Source organism: Rhinopithecus bieti, unplaced genomic scaffold (genome assembly GCF_001698545.2).
Source record: "Rhinopithecus bieti isolate Rb0 unplaced genomic scaffold, ASM169854v2 scaffold_8350, whole genome shotgun sequence".
In the NCBI taxonomy this organism is placed as follows: Eukaryota; Metazoa; Chordata; class Mammalia; order Primates; family Cercopithecidae; genus Rhinopithecus; species Rhinopithecus bieti.
Window position 1 is genome coordinate 1,563,430 of NW_016806031.1, and position 22,407 is coordinate 1,585,836.

Sequence of the window (22,407 nt, forward strand, 5' to 3'; positions counted from 1 at the left end):
AATTGTCAGTTAAATGTTCCAATCTCATGTTGTATATACAGCCATGCATTGCTTTTATGCAAACCTTGTAGAGTGCACACAAACCTAAATGGGATAGCCTCTTACAGAGCTAGGCTATGTGGTGTAGCCCATTGCCCCAGGCTACAAACCTGTACAACATGTGACTGCACTGAATACTGTAGGCAGTTGCAACACAATAAGTACTTGTGGATCTAAACATAGAAAAGGCACAATAAAATATGGTATTATGAACTTCCGGGACCACCATGGTATTGTTGGGCCATCACTGAACAAAACATTGCTATGCAGCATATGGCTATATGGAATAAGCAGCTTTCATTTTAATTCTTTTTCTGCTAATTATTACTATCTCCTGTTTTAGGAATGGGTGAAGAATAGAATACAAGACTTTCTGTGGTGTGTGGATCTAGTTTTGCCTTTGCCTACACAGATAAGACCCTTAGACACTATTAATGGTAACTGTGTGATCCTTAAACGCCCCCAAGCATTACATTTTCCTAGATATGATACCGTGGACACTGTCACTAGTGTTAGAGTAAGCAGGAATACTTCCTGGAGAAATGAACTCTAATTTTACATTTTAAATGTAATACAACGCAGTTGGTATAAACTCCGCCTCACCTTACTTCAGTCTGAGAAGAAAGATGAAATATCCGGATGGCCTTGTGGCATGACCTCCTAACAGAACACTGGGGCCGGAAATGATCCCCAGGCCCACGCCCTGGGTCAGTGCAGCTTATGTCAAGTGCTTCCTCCTGAATGGCAGATCCTTTTTTCCCTTTAACTTTTTATTTTGACATAATTTCAGGAATCTGACATAATTGCAGAAATATCGAAAGCGTAGAACAAAGAACTCCCACATGTCCTTTACCGAGATTCCCCAAATATTAACATGCTGCTGCCCATGTTCACATTGGCTTTATCCCCTCTCTCTCGTGTGTGTGTGTATACTTGTTTTTCATTTTCTATTTTAAATCCAGTTGCAAATATGATGTCCCTCTCCCCCTTAGTACATCAGTGTTTGCTTCCTAAGAACATTTTCTCTCCCATAGCAACAGCACAATTATTAAAACAGGAAATTTATGTTAATTCAGTACTATCATATCATCTACAGAGCATAGTCATATTTTCCTAATTGTCCCAGTGTTGTCTTTCATAGCGAAACAGAATTCTGAAAACTTCTGTCGGATTTAGTTGTCAAATCTGTTTGGTCTGTTTTAATCTGGAATAGTCTCCTAACGTTTGTGTTTCATGATTTTTTTTTTTTTTTAAAGTACAGGCCAGCACTTTTCAAAATTCTACAGTTCTGTAGAACGACAGTCAGTGTGGGTTTGTCTGATGTTCCTCAGGATTCGATTCAGAAATACTGCTGAGGGGAGGCCAGGTCCTCAGCGCACTGTCAGGAGGCAAGGTTGTCTGTCTGCCTATGCTGGTCAGGCTAACCTCAGTCACTTCATTAATGGGGTGTCTGCAAGGTTTCTCCGATGTAAAATGTCTGCGTTCTCTTTGTAATGAATAAATATCCTGTAGGGGATACTTGGAGACCGTGTCAATATCCTGTCACACCCCAAACTTTCACCCCGCAGCTTAGCGTGCTCTGATGATTCGTACTGGAATCAGTCGTTACTATGGTGGTTAACAAATGCTGGCTTTCTAATTCCGTTATTCTCTCCACATTTATTAGCTGGCTTCCTATGGTAAGAAGGAACTTTCCTTCTCCATTTATTTATTTATATACCTTAGTGAGTTTAGACTCGTGGGCCGTATTCAGTGGGTTGCAACCCTTTGGTGTCACTGTTTATTCCAATGCTCATGTTGCCCGGCATTTGGAACTCCCTTCCAGTTGGCTCATGGGCCATTTTGACATGTCCGCATTATTCTTTTAGCACTTTCTTACTTTCTGCCACCAGAAGTCCCAGATTTGTCGTGTACTTTCCCTGGAATCAGCCTTTCTACAAGGAACGGCAGTGCCTTTTGCTTTAAAACAGTTTTGAAATGTCCCATGATGAGCGTGACACACGTTTGTTAAGTGGCAGTAAACCCTGGTGAGTTCGGCGGGTTCAGAGCACTGTATGTTTAGATGGTCCGGGCGGAGGCCTTGCTTTGAGGGAAACTTAGATGCAGGCAAGCCAGTCATCCTGTTTCACACAGGCTTGGGATTGCATCTCAATATGTGGCATTCATTTTTTAAAAGGGAGACTGTAGTTTCATAATTTTTTTCCTGTTTGTAAAAGTAAAGAGATATTCCTCATGGGAAATTTGGATACACACAAACATATAGCTATATATGTAAATGTATAATTTCTTCAATAGCTGTATATGTAAATATATAATTTCTCCAAGTCTTCCTCTGTGTATGTGTGTCTTTGTGTGTGTGTGCGCGCGCTTTAGTGTGTTTGTGGTTCTAAATCAGAATGATATATATATGTATAGACAGAGTGAGAAATCAAGAAGACTGTTGAAAAGATGAGTGTTTATTTTCTGCTTATAGGATTGAGAAGATTTATTTTTAAATTTCTTATCTAATCTTTTTATATTTTAGATTTTTAAGCTTATATTATCTTTGTAGCACAAAATATATCCAACTTCAGTGATATATTCAGTTTGTAAAGCTGTGCGCACGTATCTACCCATTCCTTAAGTGACACTGCTAGCAATAAAAAGAAATGTGTCTGTGTGTATGGAGTTAGAGGGTTCGCACAGTCACGCTCTCCTCTGTGTTAGGAGGCCACTCAGCAGGGAAGTTGTCCTGCTCCTCCTGTCCTTAGTGGGGCCAAGAGTCTCGTTTTGTGCTCTCCCACAGACTGCTTTATTCCTTCTCCCCACTTCTTATTGTAGTGAAATACACGTAACATAAAATTCACCATCTTAACCATTTTCAAGTGTGCAGTTCAGTGGCGTTAAGTACATTCTCACTAAGGTGCAACCATCACCACCATTCACCTTCCAGAACATTTTACATTCTCCCAAACTGAAACCCTGTCTTCATTAAACAACAACTTCTGGTCTCCCCATTGTCCCAGCCCCCTAGCATCCCCCCTTCTTCATCTGTCTGTATGAGTCTGTCTACTCTCGGTACCTCATGTAAGTGGCTCATCATTTGTTTAAGATGAGAAAAAAAGAGAACCTTGTATTCCTTTTCCCCCAAAAGTCACCCAAAGGGGAACATCTAAGTTTCCACAAGGAGTGTTGAAGTGTCACTGAAGTGAAAGCTGCCGGAGGGAGGCACTGTGCTTCACACCTGTGCTGTCTTCCCTAGGGCCGGTGCACTTGCTCCCATCCTTGTGCTGTGACAAGGCCTGCAGCCCCGACCGGGCGACCGTTGGTTGTGGGGTGCATTCTGCAGCCAGTCTTCAGGCGAGGTAACTGGGTGCTTTCAATCAATCATTTCATATCCGCCTGTGCAAATATGCATTCTACTAATGTACCGATTTTCATCTGAAACGATGGAAACATCGCCTCTTAAATATTAACGACATTCTGGATATTGGTGGGGTGCAATTCTCAGGCAAGAATTAGGTAGGTCTCTCAGGGTCACTCATATCCAGTACAACATTCTTTATACTTTACTCTTCATTAATTTTATTGTTGTCTTATGTCCATGATTTTTGACACCTCTGTCATCTGTAAGTAATTAACATGTAAGTAATTTTTACCTATGGACTATTATTTTAGAATTTTAGAACAGCACTCAGTCAAACTCAGATGAGACCCAGGAAACTGCATGTTTTCGACGTTGGATTAAGTATAACTATATTAATTAGAAGGAGGGGTCAAAACTCAGTTTTCAAGTAAATGGAGTAATTTGACTTACTGTATTGAGGCAAGTTTGTAACAATGGGAAACACTAGAATTCTGACTCAGTATACAGATACTTCATCTAGAAGACCTAACATTACGGCTGACATGCTTCTTTGTAGTCATGTTCTTCTCCCCATCAAAGACTTTAAGCTCTTTTGAATGTGTGTGCAGAAACGCAGGCCCAGCCGGGGAGATGGTGCCACCTTTCTTCGGGTCCCTCACGCGGTCCATCTGTGGCGAGTTTTCAGACGCCTGGCCTCTGATGCAGAATCCCATGGGTGGTGACATCTCCTTTTGTGACTCTTATCCTGAACTCACTGGAGAAGACATTCATTCTCTCAGTCCAGAACATGAAAGCTCAACGTCTTTGGCTTCAAATAGCAGTCAAGATTTGGTTGGTGGGGCTGTTCCAATCCAAGCTCATTCTGAAAACTTTACAGCAGCTACTGATTTATCTAGATGTAACAACACACTGGCAGAACCAGCATCAACTCAGGATGCACTAACTACGAGAAGCCAGCTAGATCAGGAGAGTGGCGCTGTCATCCACGCAGCCACTCAGACGTCCGTCCAGGTAAGGCAGCGACTGGGTTCCCTGTGAACATAACACTGACTTACAGTAGACCAGAACTCTGTTCCCAGCACAAAATTAGGGGGAACCTCATGAGATTTTTTTTGTAACTTTCATAATTTCTTGTATGTTGTAGAATATGTTTTAAAATAAATTTCAAGTCTTGTTTTAAAAAACGAACACAGCTAATATATAAGAGCAAAGTATACAGCTGCATTCTTTTATTCCTCTTTGTAAGTACAACCACTTGGCACAGCACCTGCTGCCTCCTTCCCTGGTTGAGAGAGATGAGTCGGATATGGGAGCATCTTGCAGACAATTCCTGACCTTCATTTCTTCCTGTTATATATAGTTATATATATATATATATCTTTTTTGAGACAGAGTCTCACTCTGTTGCACAGGCTGGAATGCAGTGGTGTGATCACAGCCCACTGTAGCACTGACCTCCCTGAGCTCAGGTGATCCTCCACCTTAGCCTCCCATGTAGCTGGAACTATAGGCTTGCACCAGCATACCCACTAATTATTGTAATTTTTTTGTATAGACGAGATTTTACCATGTTGCCCAGGCTGGACTTGAACTGCTGGGCTCAAACGACCCACCTGCCTTGGCCTCCTAAAGTGCTGAGATTACAGGCANTATATATATATATATATATATTACTTATGCCCAATACTTAAATGTACTTCATTCACTGCCAAGTTTCTGTGAATTTAGGTCTCCTAAAGCTGCTCTTTTCCCTCTTCTCTCTCTTGCTATTGTTTTCTGGATCACTCTACTTTGACAGAGGGATTGATTTGGCTGGAAATTGATTGTTGGTTGTGACCTGAGACCAGGTCCTAAGACCCTCTCAGGTGGAGTGGTTTAAAATCAGGTTTGGGTGGAGTGAGGGTGGCACCCGCAGAGAGATGGGGGCTTTCTGCATGCTGCAAAACTGGAGGCAGCAAAGGATTCTGGGATAACCTGGCACATCTCTGCTTTCTTCAGGTGAGGATGTGGCCTTTGCTGATTCTGACCTAATGTTTGTAAACATTTCCTTAAATGGGAGCGCATGTATTGTTAGTGTAAGTTCTAGAAGAAAAGTGTCAAGTCTTGAGTGTAAAAGGGCAGAGTCACAGCAACAGTCCAGCTCCCAGGCCCACAAGACCCTGCCCCACAAAGAGGCCGCTGCTCTCACTGCCTGTCCCTCCCTGCCCCAGATCAGGGCTGCGGGTGCTGAGGAGGCAGCTGAGCCTGCTCCAGAGGCGTCTCGCTTCCATGTGATTCTGTATGCTGGCCTGATCATATCAGAGACTTAGTGCAGAGTCAAAGTGTGAATGCTGATGTGTTCCTTTTAAGATTAGTTCATAAGTTACATACTGATCTAAGTCTGCAGTACTTGTTTTTTGTTTTTCGTGTTTGGGTTTTGAAATGGGGTCTCTCTCTGTAGCCCAGGCTGGAGCCTAGTGGAGCGATCACAGCTCACTGCAGCCTCGTCCTCCTGGGCTCAAGCCATCTTTCCACTTTGTTTGCTTTTTTTAACTACAAAAAAAAAATTATCTGGAGAATTTATAGGGGATTCTATAGAGAAAACATTTTTTAGCTTTGGAGGGGAAAAATTGGTTTTGTTCTCAAAATGGGGGAATGGAGAAGTAAGAGAAGGGAGACGAGTGAATGAAGGGAAAACAAATTAGGCAGTTAACACATACAAAGTATCTACCTCTGAGCTTTGCCTGGAGTTAGGAAAGGCTGTTCACTGGTCTTGTTCTTTTGAGCCATCCATAATTAGTAAAATTGTTATGATAAGAAATAAGAAAAGGCTTAAGAATTAACCTGGTTGAGTGTAAGTCTCGAGAATGGACTGTGCCCCACACAGCGTAGGAACGGAGAGGGCCCAGCCGCTGAGAGCACGTAATGAGTCCTTCACAGCAGAGAGCGTCCACTGACGGACCGGAGGATGCTAGAAACAGGGAGAACCCCCTGCTCAGCAGCAGAGGGCTCAGCTGCCTCCCAGCAGCACTAAATGAGGGGCCCTCGCCACGTCTAGCGCATCGTCCGTGCCTCTCTCGTTAGGAGACCATCTGAGGAGCTAGGGCTACAGTGCTGCCAGCTGACTGATGACTGGTTTTCAGAATTTTGTCAGGACACAGAATTACCACTCACCTTAATTCTGTAGCTCGTACCCAAGTTTGTGATGTCAACTGCCGAGACTAAGGAAGGAAACATCTTCATACGAGGTCATCCCGGAGCCACCTCATTGCCTGCTTGTGTCTGTTGGTGGTGCGGTGGGGACAGGACTGTATAAGCACTGTCATCACAGCTGTATGGACATGATATTTTAAAACATGCTTTAGGTGGTGAGATTGGCATATAACTACTTATTAACTCTTTCTCAAAGACATGCAGGGTAGTTCTCATGATTTATACATACTTTCAACTCAAATCATTATGAAAAGAAAGTTACAATTACATCTAAACTGAACCAGATGAGAAAATACTACATTCAAGTTGCACAGCATAATTTATTAATGAAAGGTTTTTACTCACTTTTCAAGATGTGTAGTCCTATAATTGTTAGATTAATTTAGATAAGTCTAAGTATGACATTGAATTTAGAAAAGGAATTGTTAAAATATAGACCATTTTGATTTTTCCCCTATAATAGTAAATAATATTTTGAGCCCATTTTAAGAGATAATAATTTCCAGATGCTGGGGAAAAAAAAACTTCAGTTGCACTTAATAATCTGTGAAATGTAGCAAATGAACCTTAAGCTACTGCAGGCCTTTGGGGGCGTGGTCCTCCTCTTTATTTCAAGGTTCAACCAAGTGTTTAACTCAAGTAGTTTTGCTTTTGTTTTCTTTTTTCCCCCAATCTAAATTCAAAAAACCAACCCACATTTTCCCCAACAGGCTAACTTTCCAACTAGAGGACACATTCACTTCTCATAAAGAATTTGATTTTAGGCTGAGGCAGGAAGATGACTTGAGCTCAGGAGTTTGAGGCTGCAGTGAGCTAGGCTCACGCCACTGCACTCCAGCCTGGGCAACAAAGCAAGACCCTGTCTCTTAAAAAATAAAATGCAATAATTTGATTTCAGCAGCTCACTATGATGAACCAAAGCACAGGGCTTCACGTTCCTTTTATCCATTCCACGGGTTCGTGTTCAGTTAGCTTGGCTCCATGATGTGGGCTTGTTCGTCGCTCAGGAAAACAACGTGTGTCCATCTGGGAGGTGGATAAGGAGCAGCTGTGGCCAAACAGCACTTCTCTCTTTACGTGGTGTGAGGCCATGATTTCAACGCATGATGCATTTGTTTCCAAAACCTGCATTTGCACACACTAGTTTTCTTGTGGGTGATTTAAGATCACCCATAATCTGATGACAGTTACGGTTCCAGATAAAGCAAATAGGTGTGAGAGCCCTTCTTGAGTCTGTATGGCTCGATTTGAATCCAGTTCTCCCTATACACACCTCACCAGAAGGGAACAAACTGAGGTCTTTGGAACAATTTTTGCTGAGCTGTTTGAAAGAACAAAGCCAGCCTGTGTACTTACAGGAAAAGCATTTCTTGAAGTTGTTTTTAATCCAAGATTTAAAATGTCAACAGGAACAGACAGAAAGAAGGTTAGAAAACATATGAGAGGACCCTGGGTTCTAGTGTTTCGATCTGTTGAAATCTCTACTTTTTCCTTATCGGCAAAATGAGGATAATTTGCCTCCCACAGAAGGGTTAATGTAGTTATTATAACTGTGTCAGTTAATCAACATATTTGATAAAACTATCTCCTGTTATTGGAAGTATTTCGTAAGATTTGACTTCTAGATCATCTCCTTAGACCTAGGAATAATTTTTTGCATACACTTACCTGGTATGTCACCAATGCCACGTTCGTGGTAAGTTAGTGAAGGGTTGATACAGGAAGTAAGTGTTCAGTGATTTCACTTGCACACTCCGTGCATTGAGGTCAGTGCCTTTTGCGATAAGGACATGTCTAATGGCTACACTTTGCTGAGGATATTTTCCCGATAAGGATTGTGAGCATGCTAGGGAGACTGTTATAAGATAAATCTTATTCCCAACTATTTCTGAACGTTCTCTAATAGTTTAACGGAAGTTTTACATTCAAAGACTAAGTTGGCAGATAAAGAATGGCACTATTCATTCATCGTATTTGTTCTTTGAAAGAAAGGAAATACAGAATCCTAAAATATTTACTTACAAATGCTTTAAAGGAACACAGTACAGAAGAAGGACGCTTTAAATGTTTGAATAAGGTTGAAAGCCCACAGAAGAATGGTTTGTTAATACATTATGATTGCTATGGGTTACAGTATCGTCTTTTAAGTACTCTGCAGTGATTGGGTGACTCTGAATTGTTATGAAAACCTTTATTTATCCTGAGATTACACGGGTAGCTGGATATTTGGATACTGTTGAATGAGTTTCTTGTCCATGTGCTATTAAATTCGTGTATACTACTAGTAAAAGTTATGCATAATTCTTTACCATTGAAATTTAGCAGATTTAATTTATAAGACATTGTTTCTAAAGCTTCCTTTCTGTTGCTGTTTTAGGAAGCTTAAAGGACCTGCTTCTTTCTGCAGTAGAAGTGTGTGCTGGAACCCAAAGAGTACTCCTTTGTTAGGCTTATGGACTGAGTAGTCTGGACCTTACATGGCTCCTGGGGCAAAAATAAATCTCAACCAAACTGACGGCATTTGAAGCCTTTCAGCCAGTTGCTTCTGAGCCAAACCAGCTGTAAGCTGAAACCTCAATGAATAACAAGAAAAGACTCCAGGCCGACTCATGATACTCTGCATCTTTCCTACATAAGAAGCTTCTCTGCCACAAAAGTGACTTCAAAGAAGGATGGGTTGAGTTGGTAGCCTATGAGACTGTGGACATATAACAAGAAACAGAAATGCCTTCATGCTTATTTTCATGGTGATTGTGGTTTTACAAGACTGAAGACCCAGAGTATACTTTTTCTTTCCAGAAATAATTTCATACCGCCTATGAAATGCCAGATAAATTACCTTAGCTTTTATGTAGAATGGGTTCAAAAGTGAGTGTTTCTGTTTCAGAAGGACACTTTTTCATCATCTAAACTGAGTCGCGTAGGTGGTTAGAATGGCCCTCATATGGCCTGCCTAAATCTTGGGTTTATTTGATGAAGTTAACTGAATCAGAGGAATCAGACAGAGGAGGATAGCTCTTTCCGGAATCCACACGTCAGCCTCGGTCTCATACACACCCGCTGGTGCTGATCTCAGGAGCACACCAGGGCCGGGGAATGTGGCTGAGAAAGGGCAGCCCATTGCCCGGAATTAACACACATTGTAGAGATTTGTATGCAAAGGCTGGCATATTTATATGAAAATTAGTTGATATAGAAACATTTGTTCCATCTGTCCCTCTGCCTGAGCTTAGAAGATTATAGAAAAAGGGTATTTATAAACATAAATGACCTTTTACTTGCATTGTATCTTATACTAAAGGCTTTAGAAATTACAGCATAGCAGCTTCCCCTACTACTGGAATAGTCTTCCATGAGAACACACCGCATGTTAGTTCTAGAAGAAACTGCTCCATTTGTAGGGGTTTAGATGAAGCAGCTGTAACTGCCCTAGCGTAGTTTGACCAGGACATTGTCACGCTCCTTCCACTTGTGTAAGATTAGTTAGCACATCATCTCCTACTTCAACCATCCCGTGTTGGATTTAAGAGGATGGAGTTTCTTTCTAGTAAGGTGCTCTATCCCCTACCATCTACACAGTAGCACTGTCTCTAGAGCTAAGACAGAAATTAACCCCGTTCAGTCACAAAGCAGCGAATGGTTCATTCGCTCTTAATCTTTATGCCCTGGAGAGGACTTACTTGAACAGGGTACTTTTTTAGACTTTTGAACATCAGTATGTTCGAGTGCATTACAATATTTTGGTTTGGAATTGCCCCATCCAAGTCACTGTCTTTTAACATTTAAACGGAATATTAAAATGTATCTGTCTTTCCTAGGACATTTTTATCTTCTCATGTATTACCCCCGGTTTTCTCTCTCTGTGAAAGATTAGTAACATTTAATGACCCCTTTTTCTTGCGGCCTTTTCCCCACAGTTTGAGGTTTTGAAATGTGTTTACTAGCTTGCCTGTGTCTGGTCCATCTCGTGACCTCAATTCCCTCACCTGAAATAGGAAATGAGTGTTTCATTGTAGCCTCCAAGCTGTCATGTCAGCCTAGTGCCTAGTCATAATTAATTGATTTTTCCTGGATTACTTTTTTTTTCAAGTATAAACCAATGATCCTTTGATAGTATGAACTCTTAGGAAGACTGCCTTTTGGACATGTAAAATATTTAGGATTTGACCACACAATGGCTGTGAAAATGCAAGTAGAGTTTCCTCGCGTGACCTCACCGTGATTCACATACATGCCACCGTTTGCCATCTGGTCCTTTCTGTTATGACAGAGAGATGATGAAAGTGGGCAGGGCTGTGTTCCTTTGTGTAGCCTGTGTGTATTTTCCACATGTAGAGCCCTGATTAACTTCGAGGACAAACACTGGCTGGAGAAAGCCAGACTGATGGGAAGGAGATTTGGGTCAAAAATCCCAAAACATCATTTGCCATCAGCAGAGAACTGCTTAGGGTTGAAAATGGATTTCATTTGCTACTGAATTTGATAAATCCTGTGTAACTTTTATCAAGATGGAAGACATTTTACCCTACTACTCTAGAAATATACAACAATGTGATATTTTACACTTGGTCAACATTTGAGAAAAAAAATCCAATTTACACTTCACTTGGTTGGAATATCCCATAGCACTCAATAAACTCAGCTGCTAGAGTGCCGGTGTCAGGAAGGCTGTGTCGGGTAATGCGTGTGGCTGAATGGGTATAACCACTGTGGCTTCTCGTACTGCAGAAGCTCGCTGACAAGAATGAGGAGGATTTCAAGAGCAACCAAAAGTAAGGTCATGCATTTTCTAATTTTGTGTATATGGAATATATTTTAAATAGAGATTTTCTACTTTAGATAAAGTGTTAATGTTACTATTACGTAGGTTAAGCACTATTGTCTGTGTTGGTAAAAAAAAAGGAAAGGAAAATTGCTTTAAAATAGCTTAAATCAATGTACATTTCATCATTGCTATTTTGCATACTGGAATTTATAAATGTGTAAATTATATTCTTAAATAGTTTTGTAATACCTTTTTTATTTGTGAATAAAATTGTCACCTGGTATTCTTATTTATGTGTTCAGTGAGAGAATGATTGATTTTGTGGATGCAGACGTGTTTTTTTCTTTCAAAAGTCTGTGTGAGGGTTTTGCAGAATTCTGCTCCCTCTGGGCACAGCGGCTCCTGCCTGTGGTCCCTGCCTGTGGTCCCAGATACTAGGAGGCTGAGGCAGAAGGATCATGAGCCTAGGAGTTTGAGGCCAGCCTGGACAACATAACGAGGCTCTGTCACTAAAAACTGTGCTCCAGAGAGGGATGGAAGCCTCTCTGGCTCCTCAGGCTTTTGGAGGGTGATTTGTAATCCTCACTGGTGACCTGTGAGGGAGAGTCTGGGAACACAGCCAGGCGCATTGGGCTACTTGGAAGGTGCTCTGCGGCCCCTGAGAAGCTTTGACATCAAGGTCTTATCGTGATCTCTATGTTTTCCCTTCCTCTTATGGCACAAAAAGGGAAAGAACTAAAGAGAAAGTTTTGTATCCTTCTAGATGGAGCTCAGCCAGGCGTCCTGCAGAGGGGGACTAAAGAGAGGAAGGCGGAGACTTCCACAGAGCAGGAATCCTTCCTCTTCTTCCCTCTACTCAGTAAAGCTTTTAAGGCTATTATTAGATTTTGAGAGAGGACTTTAAACTTCCTGGAAAAAAAAATACTTTAAAAAATGTTACAGTGACATCCTGCTCTCTCAGCAGGTGAGTTTCTGCTGTTGACACTGGACTCTCCGAGGGAAGGACATTGACTTCCCCGCGACACCCCCACTCACACCCCAGCGTCCCAGCGCACATGGACTTTCCTGGTGTCCATGGAGACTGGTTTAGCTTATGGGTACCATAAATCCATCAACTCTCTGAGAGAAATAACTCAAAGCTAATAAGATTCTCCCAGGACGTCTGGACTATTTTATTGTAATAACAATGGCGTATTTTCATTGTTACCACTGTTATTAAAGCTTCTGCAACTGGCTACTTATTCTGAATGTGTCCCATTTTAAACTAAGAAGGTATTGTCTGATTTTTTTTTATTTAATTAATTTATTTTTTGAGATAGTCTTGCTCTGTCACCCAAGCTGGAGTGCACCTCCCAGGTTCAAGCAATTCTCCTGCCTCACCTTCCTGCATAGCTGGGGTTACAGGTGCATGCCACCACACTGGCTAATTTTTGTGTTTGTTTTTTTTTTTTTAAATAAATGGGGTTTCACCATGTTGGTCAGGCTAGTCTCGAACTCCTGACCTCAAATGATCCTCCCACTTCAGCTTGCTGGAATCCCAAATTGCTGGAATTACAGGCTTGAGCCACTGCACCTGGCCGAGTCTCATCTTTTAAAAACGAATTTGGCACCAACTAAGGTCTGTAAATAGAGCTTAAGTTTATCATTCAGTTTTGAAAGTGAATGGTGGTCTGAGAGGTTTCAAAATCGTCTATACTATCGAACAAGTTTCAGTAAGTCCTGGTATGTGATTATAGGGACATACTTATGCTGAGTCAAGGCAGTAGTTCACACTAGCCTTGGTTATGTCACACGTCAGCCAACAGAGGGTTGAAAGGTTTCTACTCCAGAGAGTCAGTTGACCAAGGTTGGGTCATCTCATGAATGGCCAGTGGCATTTGAATTAGTGTGATTTATGACTGCTTGAAATTCACCTCTCCAGAAGACCTGAATTCTTAAAAGTTATCAGCAAAACCACTTTCCCTAGAACCATGGGTGGTCTTCTGAAAGAGGTTTCATTTTTTGTTCTATACAGAGGATTCTTTTTTCCATAATTTCTAATGGTATTAGCTATCCCTACTTAAGGCTGAAATAGCTGTGTTCTGGTAGCTTTGTCTGGGGTGGAATTTAACTAGCAGAACTATGTGGAGGGATTTTCCTTACCTGGGTTGATTATTTACAGTAAATAGAAGATCTGCAGACCATTCTGCCAGCAATCTTTTAATCGCAGGTTAGGGAGGCAGACTGCGCCACCGCGAGGCATGCCACCCTCCACAGATCAGAGATGAGTCATTCCCCTTGAAGTTTTTTTGTTTTGTTGTTTTTTGAGATGGAGTCTCGCTCTTTCGCCCAGGCTGGAGTGCAGTGGCGCGATCTCTGCTCAATCAAGCTCCGCCTCCCCGCTTCACGCCATTCTTCTACCTCAACCTCCTTAGTAGCTGAGACTACAGGCGCCTGCCACCATGCCCGGCTAATTTTTTGCATTTTTGGTAGAGATGGGGTTCCACTGTGTTAGCCAGGATGGTCTCGATCTCCTGACCTCGTGATCCACCCACCTCGGCCTTCCGAAGTGCTGGGATTACAGGTGTGAGCCACCGCGCCCATTTCCCTTGAAGTTCTAAACGCAAGTCCAAGTCCTCTCAGAAGACTCACTCTAGTAGGCGTTTCCTGGGGCAGTCCTTAATTTATGCACTCCACATACATTTATATAGCACAGAGCATGTGCTTGGTTCTAACTGCAGTGCCAGGGCCAGAGAAGGTATGAAGAAATACAAGGAAACCAAGGCTTTTAAGTGTTTATAAAGTAGACCTGGGCCAGCGTGGTGGCTCACGCCTGTAATCCCAGCACTTTGCAAGGCTGATGCAAGAGGATTACTTGAGGCCAAGAGTTTGAGACCAGTCTGGATAACAATCTGGGACTCCATCTCTACAAAAAAAGAAAAAAAATTAGCCAGTGTGGTGGTGCGTGCCTATAGTCCTAGCTACTCAGGAGGACCAAGCAGGAGGATCCTTGAGTCCAGGAGTTTGAGGCTGCAGTGAGCTGTGTTAGAACCATTGTACTCCCACCTGGGCAGCAGCGCAAGAACCTGTCCCTAATAAAATAGCTCTTAACTGTAAAAACACAAGTGCAAATCCGTCTGGGGACAGTGAGGAGGGGGCACAGAAGCTGGGAGGGACAAAGTCCTCTGCACTGGGCCATGAAGACTCACGTGGCATTCACCAGGCAAGTGGAGGGTGGAAAATGCTAGAACCGCAGGTAGAAAGGCTCAGCCTGTGCTGGGAGTGGGAGAAGTGCAGCGAGGCTGGAGCACGAGGACACGGGTGACGTGGCTCAGGGCAGAGTTCCAGCCTGACAGGCATCCAGTGGGACCTGCCCTGGGGCTAGAGCTTCCCCACGGGGGACTGACCTCTGTGAAGGGATGACAGACATAAAAACCAAAATAGTCTTCCAGAAGCTTCGGAGTTCCAGAGGGAGGTGAGTGGACCTCTATTCAGCAGCAGAAAATCCCCAGTCACTGGGAGGGACCAGCCCCCTGCCAGGAGTGAGGGTGGACAGTCTCTCTCCTGTTTGGAAATACTGAGCCTAAGCTCGTTCCGCAATATCTGGGTCATGTTGGTCCGGTTCTGATTTCCAGCAGGGCAGTGCCGAGCCTCAGGTGCAAGTTTAGGACTCAGAGGAACCATCTGCTGACATCAAACCAACCCTCCACTGGAGTCCTGAGAAGACAAGGCTGAAAAGGCTAGCACACTGCACTAGAGCGGCCATGGCCTTCCTGTGCCTGTGGATTGCATCAAGCACCTTTGTGGCCTTTTTATCCTGGGCCTGGGACGCACTCACATTGTCCTGCCCAGCCTGGAGCTCCAGGCAACCCTACCACCAGATCTGGGCCATTCTTCAGGGCGATGGGTGTTGGCACATCTGTTTCTAAATCTTAGCTTTGTGCATCCGTTTCTAAATCTTAGCCAGTCACCTTCACCTGAAAGCTGACTCTAGCCTGATCGTGTCTGTCTGCACGCCACCCTTGTCGTGGAGACGCTGCTGCTTTCGTTCCCTGCCCTCACATGGCTGAGCAGCCTCCCCACGGGAAACCCATGGGCCAGAAGGCTGGCACCTGGCTCGGGAAGGGCAGCAAGGCCTGTGCAGCCTGCCTGCAGCCGTTTCTGCATCATCGCCTTCTGTAGCTCAGGAGGGGTTACCCTTGCCCTCCTGTCTCCCAGACGACTCCATCTGCTCCCCAGCATCCTGGCATTATTGAAGTCACAGAAAGCTTCTGGCTGCATCTGAGAGCTGTTTGGATATTTTAACCACACATAAATGCACTGAGAGGCAACTAGGTTAATAAATGGGCCAACTAGAGGCAAAGTCCAAGCATAAAGTTGAGGGAGAAGCTACCTTGAAAAATGCAAGAATCCCCAGATCCGATGATCAGATGTGAGAGAATGCACCCCTGGTGGTCTCGAAAGGCCTAGAACTAAAAGGCAACAGCTCCTTCATGACTGTCGTGTTGGGTGAAAGAAAAGTAGAATCCCAGGACCCAAACTCACTATGCCGAAGGGAAAGTTAAGCTTGGGAACTGAGTCACGGACAATGTTTTCCCAAACAGCTGTAATTCCACAACCTGGCTTCACAGCCTCATTCCCTCTGCTCCCTCTTTTCACAAGCTTGCTTTATCTTCCGTACAATGCAGATTTACTGAGCTGGAGGTAATGCACAGTTGACATTCTCCTCTACGCCATCTTTTCACATGTGAAATGTAGATTTACTGAAGCTAGACAGAGCTGCACAAGGTCTAAGCATTGGCCTCACTGCCTCCACTCTTCCCTTTTTCCCCCTCCTGCTTGCTCTTTCCCCTTTAAATACTGAAGTTCACAAAGCCCCCTCTAGGAAAAGCAGAGGTCACAGATGCCTCTGTTGTCAGAGATGTGTGCACCAGAGCAACTCCATCTTAAACACGAGCTGGGTAAAATGAGGCTGAGACCTATTGGGCTGCATTCCCAGATGATTAAGCCATTCTAAGTCACAGGATGAGATAGGAGGTCAGCACAAGATACACAGGTCATAAAGACCTTGCTGATAAAATGGGTTGCTGTAAAGAAGCTAGCCAAAACCCCCCAAAACCAAGATGGTGATGAGTGTGACCTCTAGTCATCCTCACTGCTGCACTCCTATTAGTGCCATAACAGTACAAATGCCACGGCAAGATCAGGAAGTTACCCTATAGGCTCTAAAAGGGGAGGACATGAATAATCCACCCCTTGTTTAGCATATCATTAAGACATAACCATGAAAATAGGCAACCAGCAGCCCTCAGGGTCTATGGAGTAGCCACTCTTTTATTTCTTTATTTCCCTAATACACTTGCATTCACTTTATTCTACAGACTTACCGTGAATTATTTCTTGCTCGAGATCCAAGAACCCTCTCTGGGGTCTGGATTGGTACCCCTTTCCTTGTAACATCTTTCTGGCCACCACAGAAGCAACTATACTGTGGAACCCCCCAACCCAACAGCTAACTTTGGGTAAGTGGTGGGGTCCGATAACATCTTTCTGATGAATCATGTAAGGGACGATACTGAGGAAACCCCCCATTCCAAATAAAATAGACTGCAGAACTGATTAGTCGACTTTGGGTAAGCGATAGGATACTTGGGAAAAGAATGGAATTGGGTTAGAGGCCCAACTTAGGGGAGTTAGAGTCTCTCCTAAGACAGACTGGGTTAGAGGCCTCTCTTAATAAAAGGAAAGGATGCTTGACCAACCTTGGATTAGAGGACCAACTTAGGAGGGTTAGAGGCCCCTCTCCGTAAAATCCCTCTCACTAAAATCGCTGTTGGCTAAGAATGGGTTTGGCACTATGGGATGTTAACCTGTATTCTCTTTGGATTAATCACCTTTCACTCTTTGCTGATGGCTACGGGTGACAGGGTTAGGCATATACAGGATCATGGGACATAGGGAGCTTTTTCCTCCCCAAAAAGGGGAAACTTGAGAGCTGATGGAACTCCTGGAAAAGATCTCTTTGCTATTGACAAGAGACCACTTGAACTTTTCAGGGCTGCTGCATGGGTGGGCCTTTCTCTGGCCTTCCTGAGTGCCTCACCTTCCCCACCCTGCCACAAGCAATGCTTTTCTCCCTTGCTTTTTGTCTCTCTCTCTGTGCCAGCTAGTTGGATGAATGGTAAAAATCGTTTATCTCCCATAAAGTTTTGATTAATGAGAAAAAGATTTTGTGAGGCTCGTCGTAAGCTGTAGCGAAACTGATGTGGTTCGTAGGTCTTTCTGTATTGTTCTGTCCTGGAGAGGTGCACCTTAGGATAGAACATAGGCTTAGGACACCTGTAAACCTGCTTTTCAAGAGAGCCCAGGAAACTGGTCAGTCATGTCCTTGGGAGCTTGACCTTGTAACCATGTGAACGTGCTTTTGCTTTTCCCCACGGCAGCCCAAGTTCAGAGTTCAACTCCTGGCTTAGGGAATAAGTCCTTTATCTTCTATGTATTTATATATGTTGTGTGTGTGATGTTTATATCTCAAAGAGCTTTAATTAATTTGTTTAGTAATATTCAACAGAATATTTTGTGAGAAAAGTAAAAAGTATAATGCCTTTTATTTAGTTCATGTGACTTAAGTAATCTTTGGGAAATAGAGTTTTAAAGATTATTGGTAAAATAAAAATATCTTCAATAATGTAAACATTTGGTGTAAATTATGCAGGTCAGATATTAAGTTTACTAAATGCTTTAAGGTCATAAACTGCTTCTTCGGCTTTTGAAAATTGTTCAGTTTACCTGCTTTGAAGCATTATATTCCAGATAAGGCCTGGGGACATGTGGTGTTAGGCAGGCCCCCCAGCTATGCTGGAAAGAGTCAATCCTTATCTGCACTTCTGCCTGGTGTGTCCTGGGCTAGGCTCCACACCTAGTACTTCATTAGCATCCCAAACTTACCGAAGTTTTCATCAAAAGAAAAAGTTGCTAAGAGTTAACAGTGTGGCATGTATTTGAAACTACTGAAAAAAACAGTTTTACATGCAGGGTATGTAAGGAAAGTAGAATGTACTTTTGGCGAAAGATTATAAGAAGTCATGGGAATGTGGATTTTCTTGCCTACATAAAAGGGTTAAAGAATTGTTTTAAGTTAGGATAAAGCTAAAGGTTTAAGCAAGTTGTGGAAGGTTTGTGAAAATTAATCTTGTACAAGAAATTCTGTGTGTGAATATATTGGCTAAAATTAAAGGGGTACTATTCAGTTTTTTCCATAAATTAAACACTGGAATAAAAGCACAGCAGGTTTTTCTTAGAGCAAAATCCTGCTTATGAGCTGCTCTTTAACAAAAATTGTAAAGGGTTATGAAAGGTTTATGAGAATCTTACCTTATGGTCAAACAGTAAAACTGGGTAGATATGTCTATAAGGTTTTATTAAGAACGGGATTTGACATCAATAATGCATTAATGCAACAGTGACATTTGGCTTATTTGGCTAAAAAAATCATACAAGCAGCACTGTCAAATATAAAATGGTGTTTGGTTTTCTTTGGGCTGTATTTGTATAAATATGTTACTGGTATGTGTCCAAAAATTATGAGAAACTCCTATGATTCTAATATGGCTTACTGTATGTTATTAATAATTGTAATTGTTCCATAAAATCATTGTATGCCCCAGAGGTAACAAAATTTGTCAATCATGTTTTTAACTGTGGCTGTCCTAAGACATTTTGTCATCCACAAACAAGTGCTGTCTTGTTTTGTTCCTCTTTAGATGGTGGTTTATAATCAAATACAGGGCTTTGACAGGTGTTCTTAAATGCAGGTTTCTGATAACTTCAAAAATTGTGACATTAGAGGAAACAATTTTCAGAACTCTCATGGAGAAGTGCGTTCATGAATATCAGAGCAGGAGTTAACTGCATAGACTGAACTAACAGAAGCTATTTACAGTTTTTAACAATTGAGTAAAGTACACTCCTGTGAACAAATTTGGAGAGTATTTGTTTCTCTCTACCTGATTTCTCCAGAATTTGGAAATTATTTGTGAGTATTCTTAATTTATGGCAAATAATTACTTGTGTAAGTGCAATAAGAATCTGTTTTCTTTTGTAACAGGACAATTGGAAAAGCTGGTTATTTTACCAAGGCTTTGACTAGAATGGCATGCTTTCCTTTAAGGAATCAAACTTGATTTGTAAAGCCAATAAAAGCCCCTTGGGGAAATGCCTTATACCTTGCCTATGCAGTCCCTGTGCAGGGTTTCTGACCTGTGGTAAGTAAAGAATGTCACTTTCTAACAGGTCCAGGAGCCCCAGGTTATCTTGAAACCTCAAGTGGAAAGGAATTTACCCAGCTCATAGGTATTTGAAGGTACAAACTGATGGCAGGGCTCAGCTCTAAAAAGTCTTATCTAAAATTCCTTCTATGGAACAGAGTTCCATCAAAGCCAATTTAAAAGTTTATGTGAAAATAATTATTCTTGCTGCACTTTATACAAATAGTCATGCCAAGTATAATAAGGCAAATCATTCTTACCATGATTTGTCTTTAGTAAAAATAGGAAACTGGAGACAGAAATATTATGTTTCAAGAACTATGGAACATCTATTATTAGATTCTAGGCTCATCAATTGTTTTTAAAGTTTGTTTCTGCAATTTAGGTTAACTCTGTTTATTCCTATGAACCAACCAGTGAGCTCTGACTGCTGCCCAGAAGAAACAAGAGAGATGGGTAATGTAGAAATCTGTATCAGTATTCTAAATCTGGACATGTATTAGAATTTACTAGCAACCCCATATCAGCTTGATTCCAGCAGCTATTCAGTTCATGGAAAGCCTTCTTATTTTGTTTACTTGAAATAACTTTACTTATTTTGCTTTATTATTGTGAAATATATTGCTGTTGTACTCTTTTGTGTAGGAATGCAGAATAAGCTTGTGAAATGTTGTCTTAAATTGAACACTTGTTAATCTTCCAGATATAACCTTTTGTCAGAACTCGAGAATGTTGAATGGCACTCGCCATACTGACGCTTTCTGACTGAGCTCTACCCTGAATACAAGAGACTCTAATGGTTGGGCAGGAACAGCATTGCCCCTTTTCAGCCTCAAGAAGTTACAGAAGATGGATCTTTATCCCTCCGCAACCCTTAGGATTAAAAGTTCTCTTATAAAAGGGTGGGGAGGAGAAATGTCACAGGCCTTTGAACCAGAGCAACTCCATTTTTTTTTTTTTTTGAGACGGAGTCTCACTCTGTCACCCAGGCTGGAGTGCAGTGGGGCAATCTGAAATAGGCCAAAAGCTTGACCTCTTGAGAAACAATTAGCCAAGTTGTGAATGCAAGGAAAAGTTCCTGAAGGAAATTAAAAGCGCTGCTCCAGTGAACACATAAATGATAAGAAAGTGAAACAAGCTGATTGCTGATATGGAGAAAGTCTGAGTGGTCGGGACAGAAGATCCAACCAGCCACAGCAGTTCCTTAAGCCAAAGCCTAACCGAGAGCAAAGCTCTAGTTCTTTTCAATTCTGTGAAGCCTCAGAGACCTGGGAAAGCTGAAGAAGAAAATGTGAAGCTCACAGATGTTGGTTCGTGGGATTTAAGGAAAGAGGCTGGCTCTGTTAACAGAAGTACAAGGTGAAGCAGCAAGTGCTGATGCCGAAGCTGCAGCAAGCTCTCCAGAAGATCTAGCTAAGAGCACTGAGGCAGGTGTCTTCATGAAACAACAGATTTTCAATGTAGATAAAAACAGCCTTCTATTGGAAGAAGATGCCAGCTAGGGCTTTTTTTTTTTTTTTTTTGTACAGAGTCTAGGTCTGTCACTAGGCTGGAGTGCAATGGCACAATCTTGGCTCACTGCAGCCTCCACCTCCCAGGTTCTAGCAATTCTCCTGCCTCAGCCTTCCAAGTAGCTGGGACTACAGGTGTGCACCGCCATGCCTGGCTAATTTTTTTGTATTTTTAGTAGAGATAGGGTTTCACCATGTTGGCCAGGATGGTCTTGATCTCCTGACCTCGTGATCTGCCTGCCTTGGCCCCCCAAGGTGATGGGATTACAAATGTGAGCCACCGTGCCTGGCCCCAGCTAGGACTTTCTTAGCTAGAGAGAAGTCAATGCCTGGCTTCAAAGATTCAAAGTACAGGCTGACTCTCTCGTTCGAGGCTTATGAAGCTGGTGACTTGAAGTTGAAACCAATGCTCAATTACCATTCTGAAAATCCTAGGGTCCTTAGGAATTATACCACATCTCCTCTGTCTGTGCTCTAGAGACGGAAAAACAAAGCCCGGGTGACAGCATGTACTTTTGCATCATGGTTTACTGAATATGTTAAGCCCACTGCTAAGACCTATTGCTCAGAATGAAAGATTCCTTTCAAATTACTGCTGATCACTGACAAGGCACCTGATCATCAAAGAACGCTGAGGGAGGTGTACAAGGCGATGACTATTGTTTCCTGCCTGCTAACACAGCATCCATTCTGCAGCTCATGAATCAAGGAATAATTTTGACTTTCAAGTCTTATTACTTAAGAAATACATTTTGTAAGGCCGTAGCTGCCATAGACAGTGATTCCTCTGATGGATCTGGGCAAAGTAAATTGAAAACCTTCTGGAAATGATTCACCATTCGACATACCCTTAGAAGCATTTGTGATTTATGGGAGGAAACCAAAATATCAACATTAACAGGAGTTTGGAAGAAGCTGGTTCCAACCCTCATGGATGACTTCAAGGAGCTCAAGACTTCAGTGGAGGAAATAACTGCAGATGTGGTGAAAACAGCTAGAGAATTAGAATGAGAAGTGGAGCCTATAGACGTGATGCAATTGCTGCAGTCTCATGGTCAAACTTGAATGGATGAGGAGTTGCTTCTCATGAACAAGCAAAGAAAGTGGTTTCTTAAGATGGAGTCTAGTCCAATGAAGATGTTGTGAACACTGTGAACATTGTTGAAAGAACAGCAAAGGATTCAGGCTACTTCATAAACTTAGTTCATGAAGCAGCAGCAGAGTTTGAAAGCTGTGACTCCAATTTTGGAAGAAGTTCTGGTTGTCTTTTTTTTTTTTTTTTTTTTTTTTTTTTTTTTTTTTTTTTTT

General features: G+C 42.3%; 2 protein-coding genes across 6 annotated transcripts in view; one reads left to right on the top strand and one right to left on the bottom strand.

Annotated features, from left to right (window-relative positions):
- The window catches only part of TNFRSF19 (TNF receptor superfamily member 19), a 105,461-nt gene extending 93,830 nt beyond the window's left edge, over positions 1-11,631 (top strand). For 3 of the 5 annotated variants that reach the window (XM_017874494.1, XM_017874493.1, XM_017874496.1), the window contains 3 exons: positions 3,281-3,383; positions 3,994-4,396; positions 8,955-11,631. In XM_017874494.1, the coding sequence (XP_017729983.1) occupies positions 3,281-3,383; positions 3,994-4,396; positions 8,955-8,963 (515 nt within the window). In that variant the 3' untranslated portion in view covers positions 8,964-11,631. Of the gene's footprint in view, positions 1-3,280; positions 3,384-3,993; positions 4,424-8,954 lie in introns of those variants that run through there. The other 2 variants (XM_017874492.1, XM_017874491.1) reach the window with 1 other exon arrangement.
- The window catches only part of MIPEP (mitochondrial intermediate peptidase), a 224,544-nt gene that overhangs the window by 5,505 nt on the left and 196,632 nt on the right, over positions 1-22,407 (bottom strand). The window contains exon 19 of the transcript XR_001886079.1: positions 6,539-6,695. The gene's annotated coding sequence lies outside the window, so the exon portion shown is untranslated. The remainder of the gene's footprint in view (positions 1-6,538; positions 6,696-22,407) is intronic.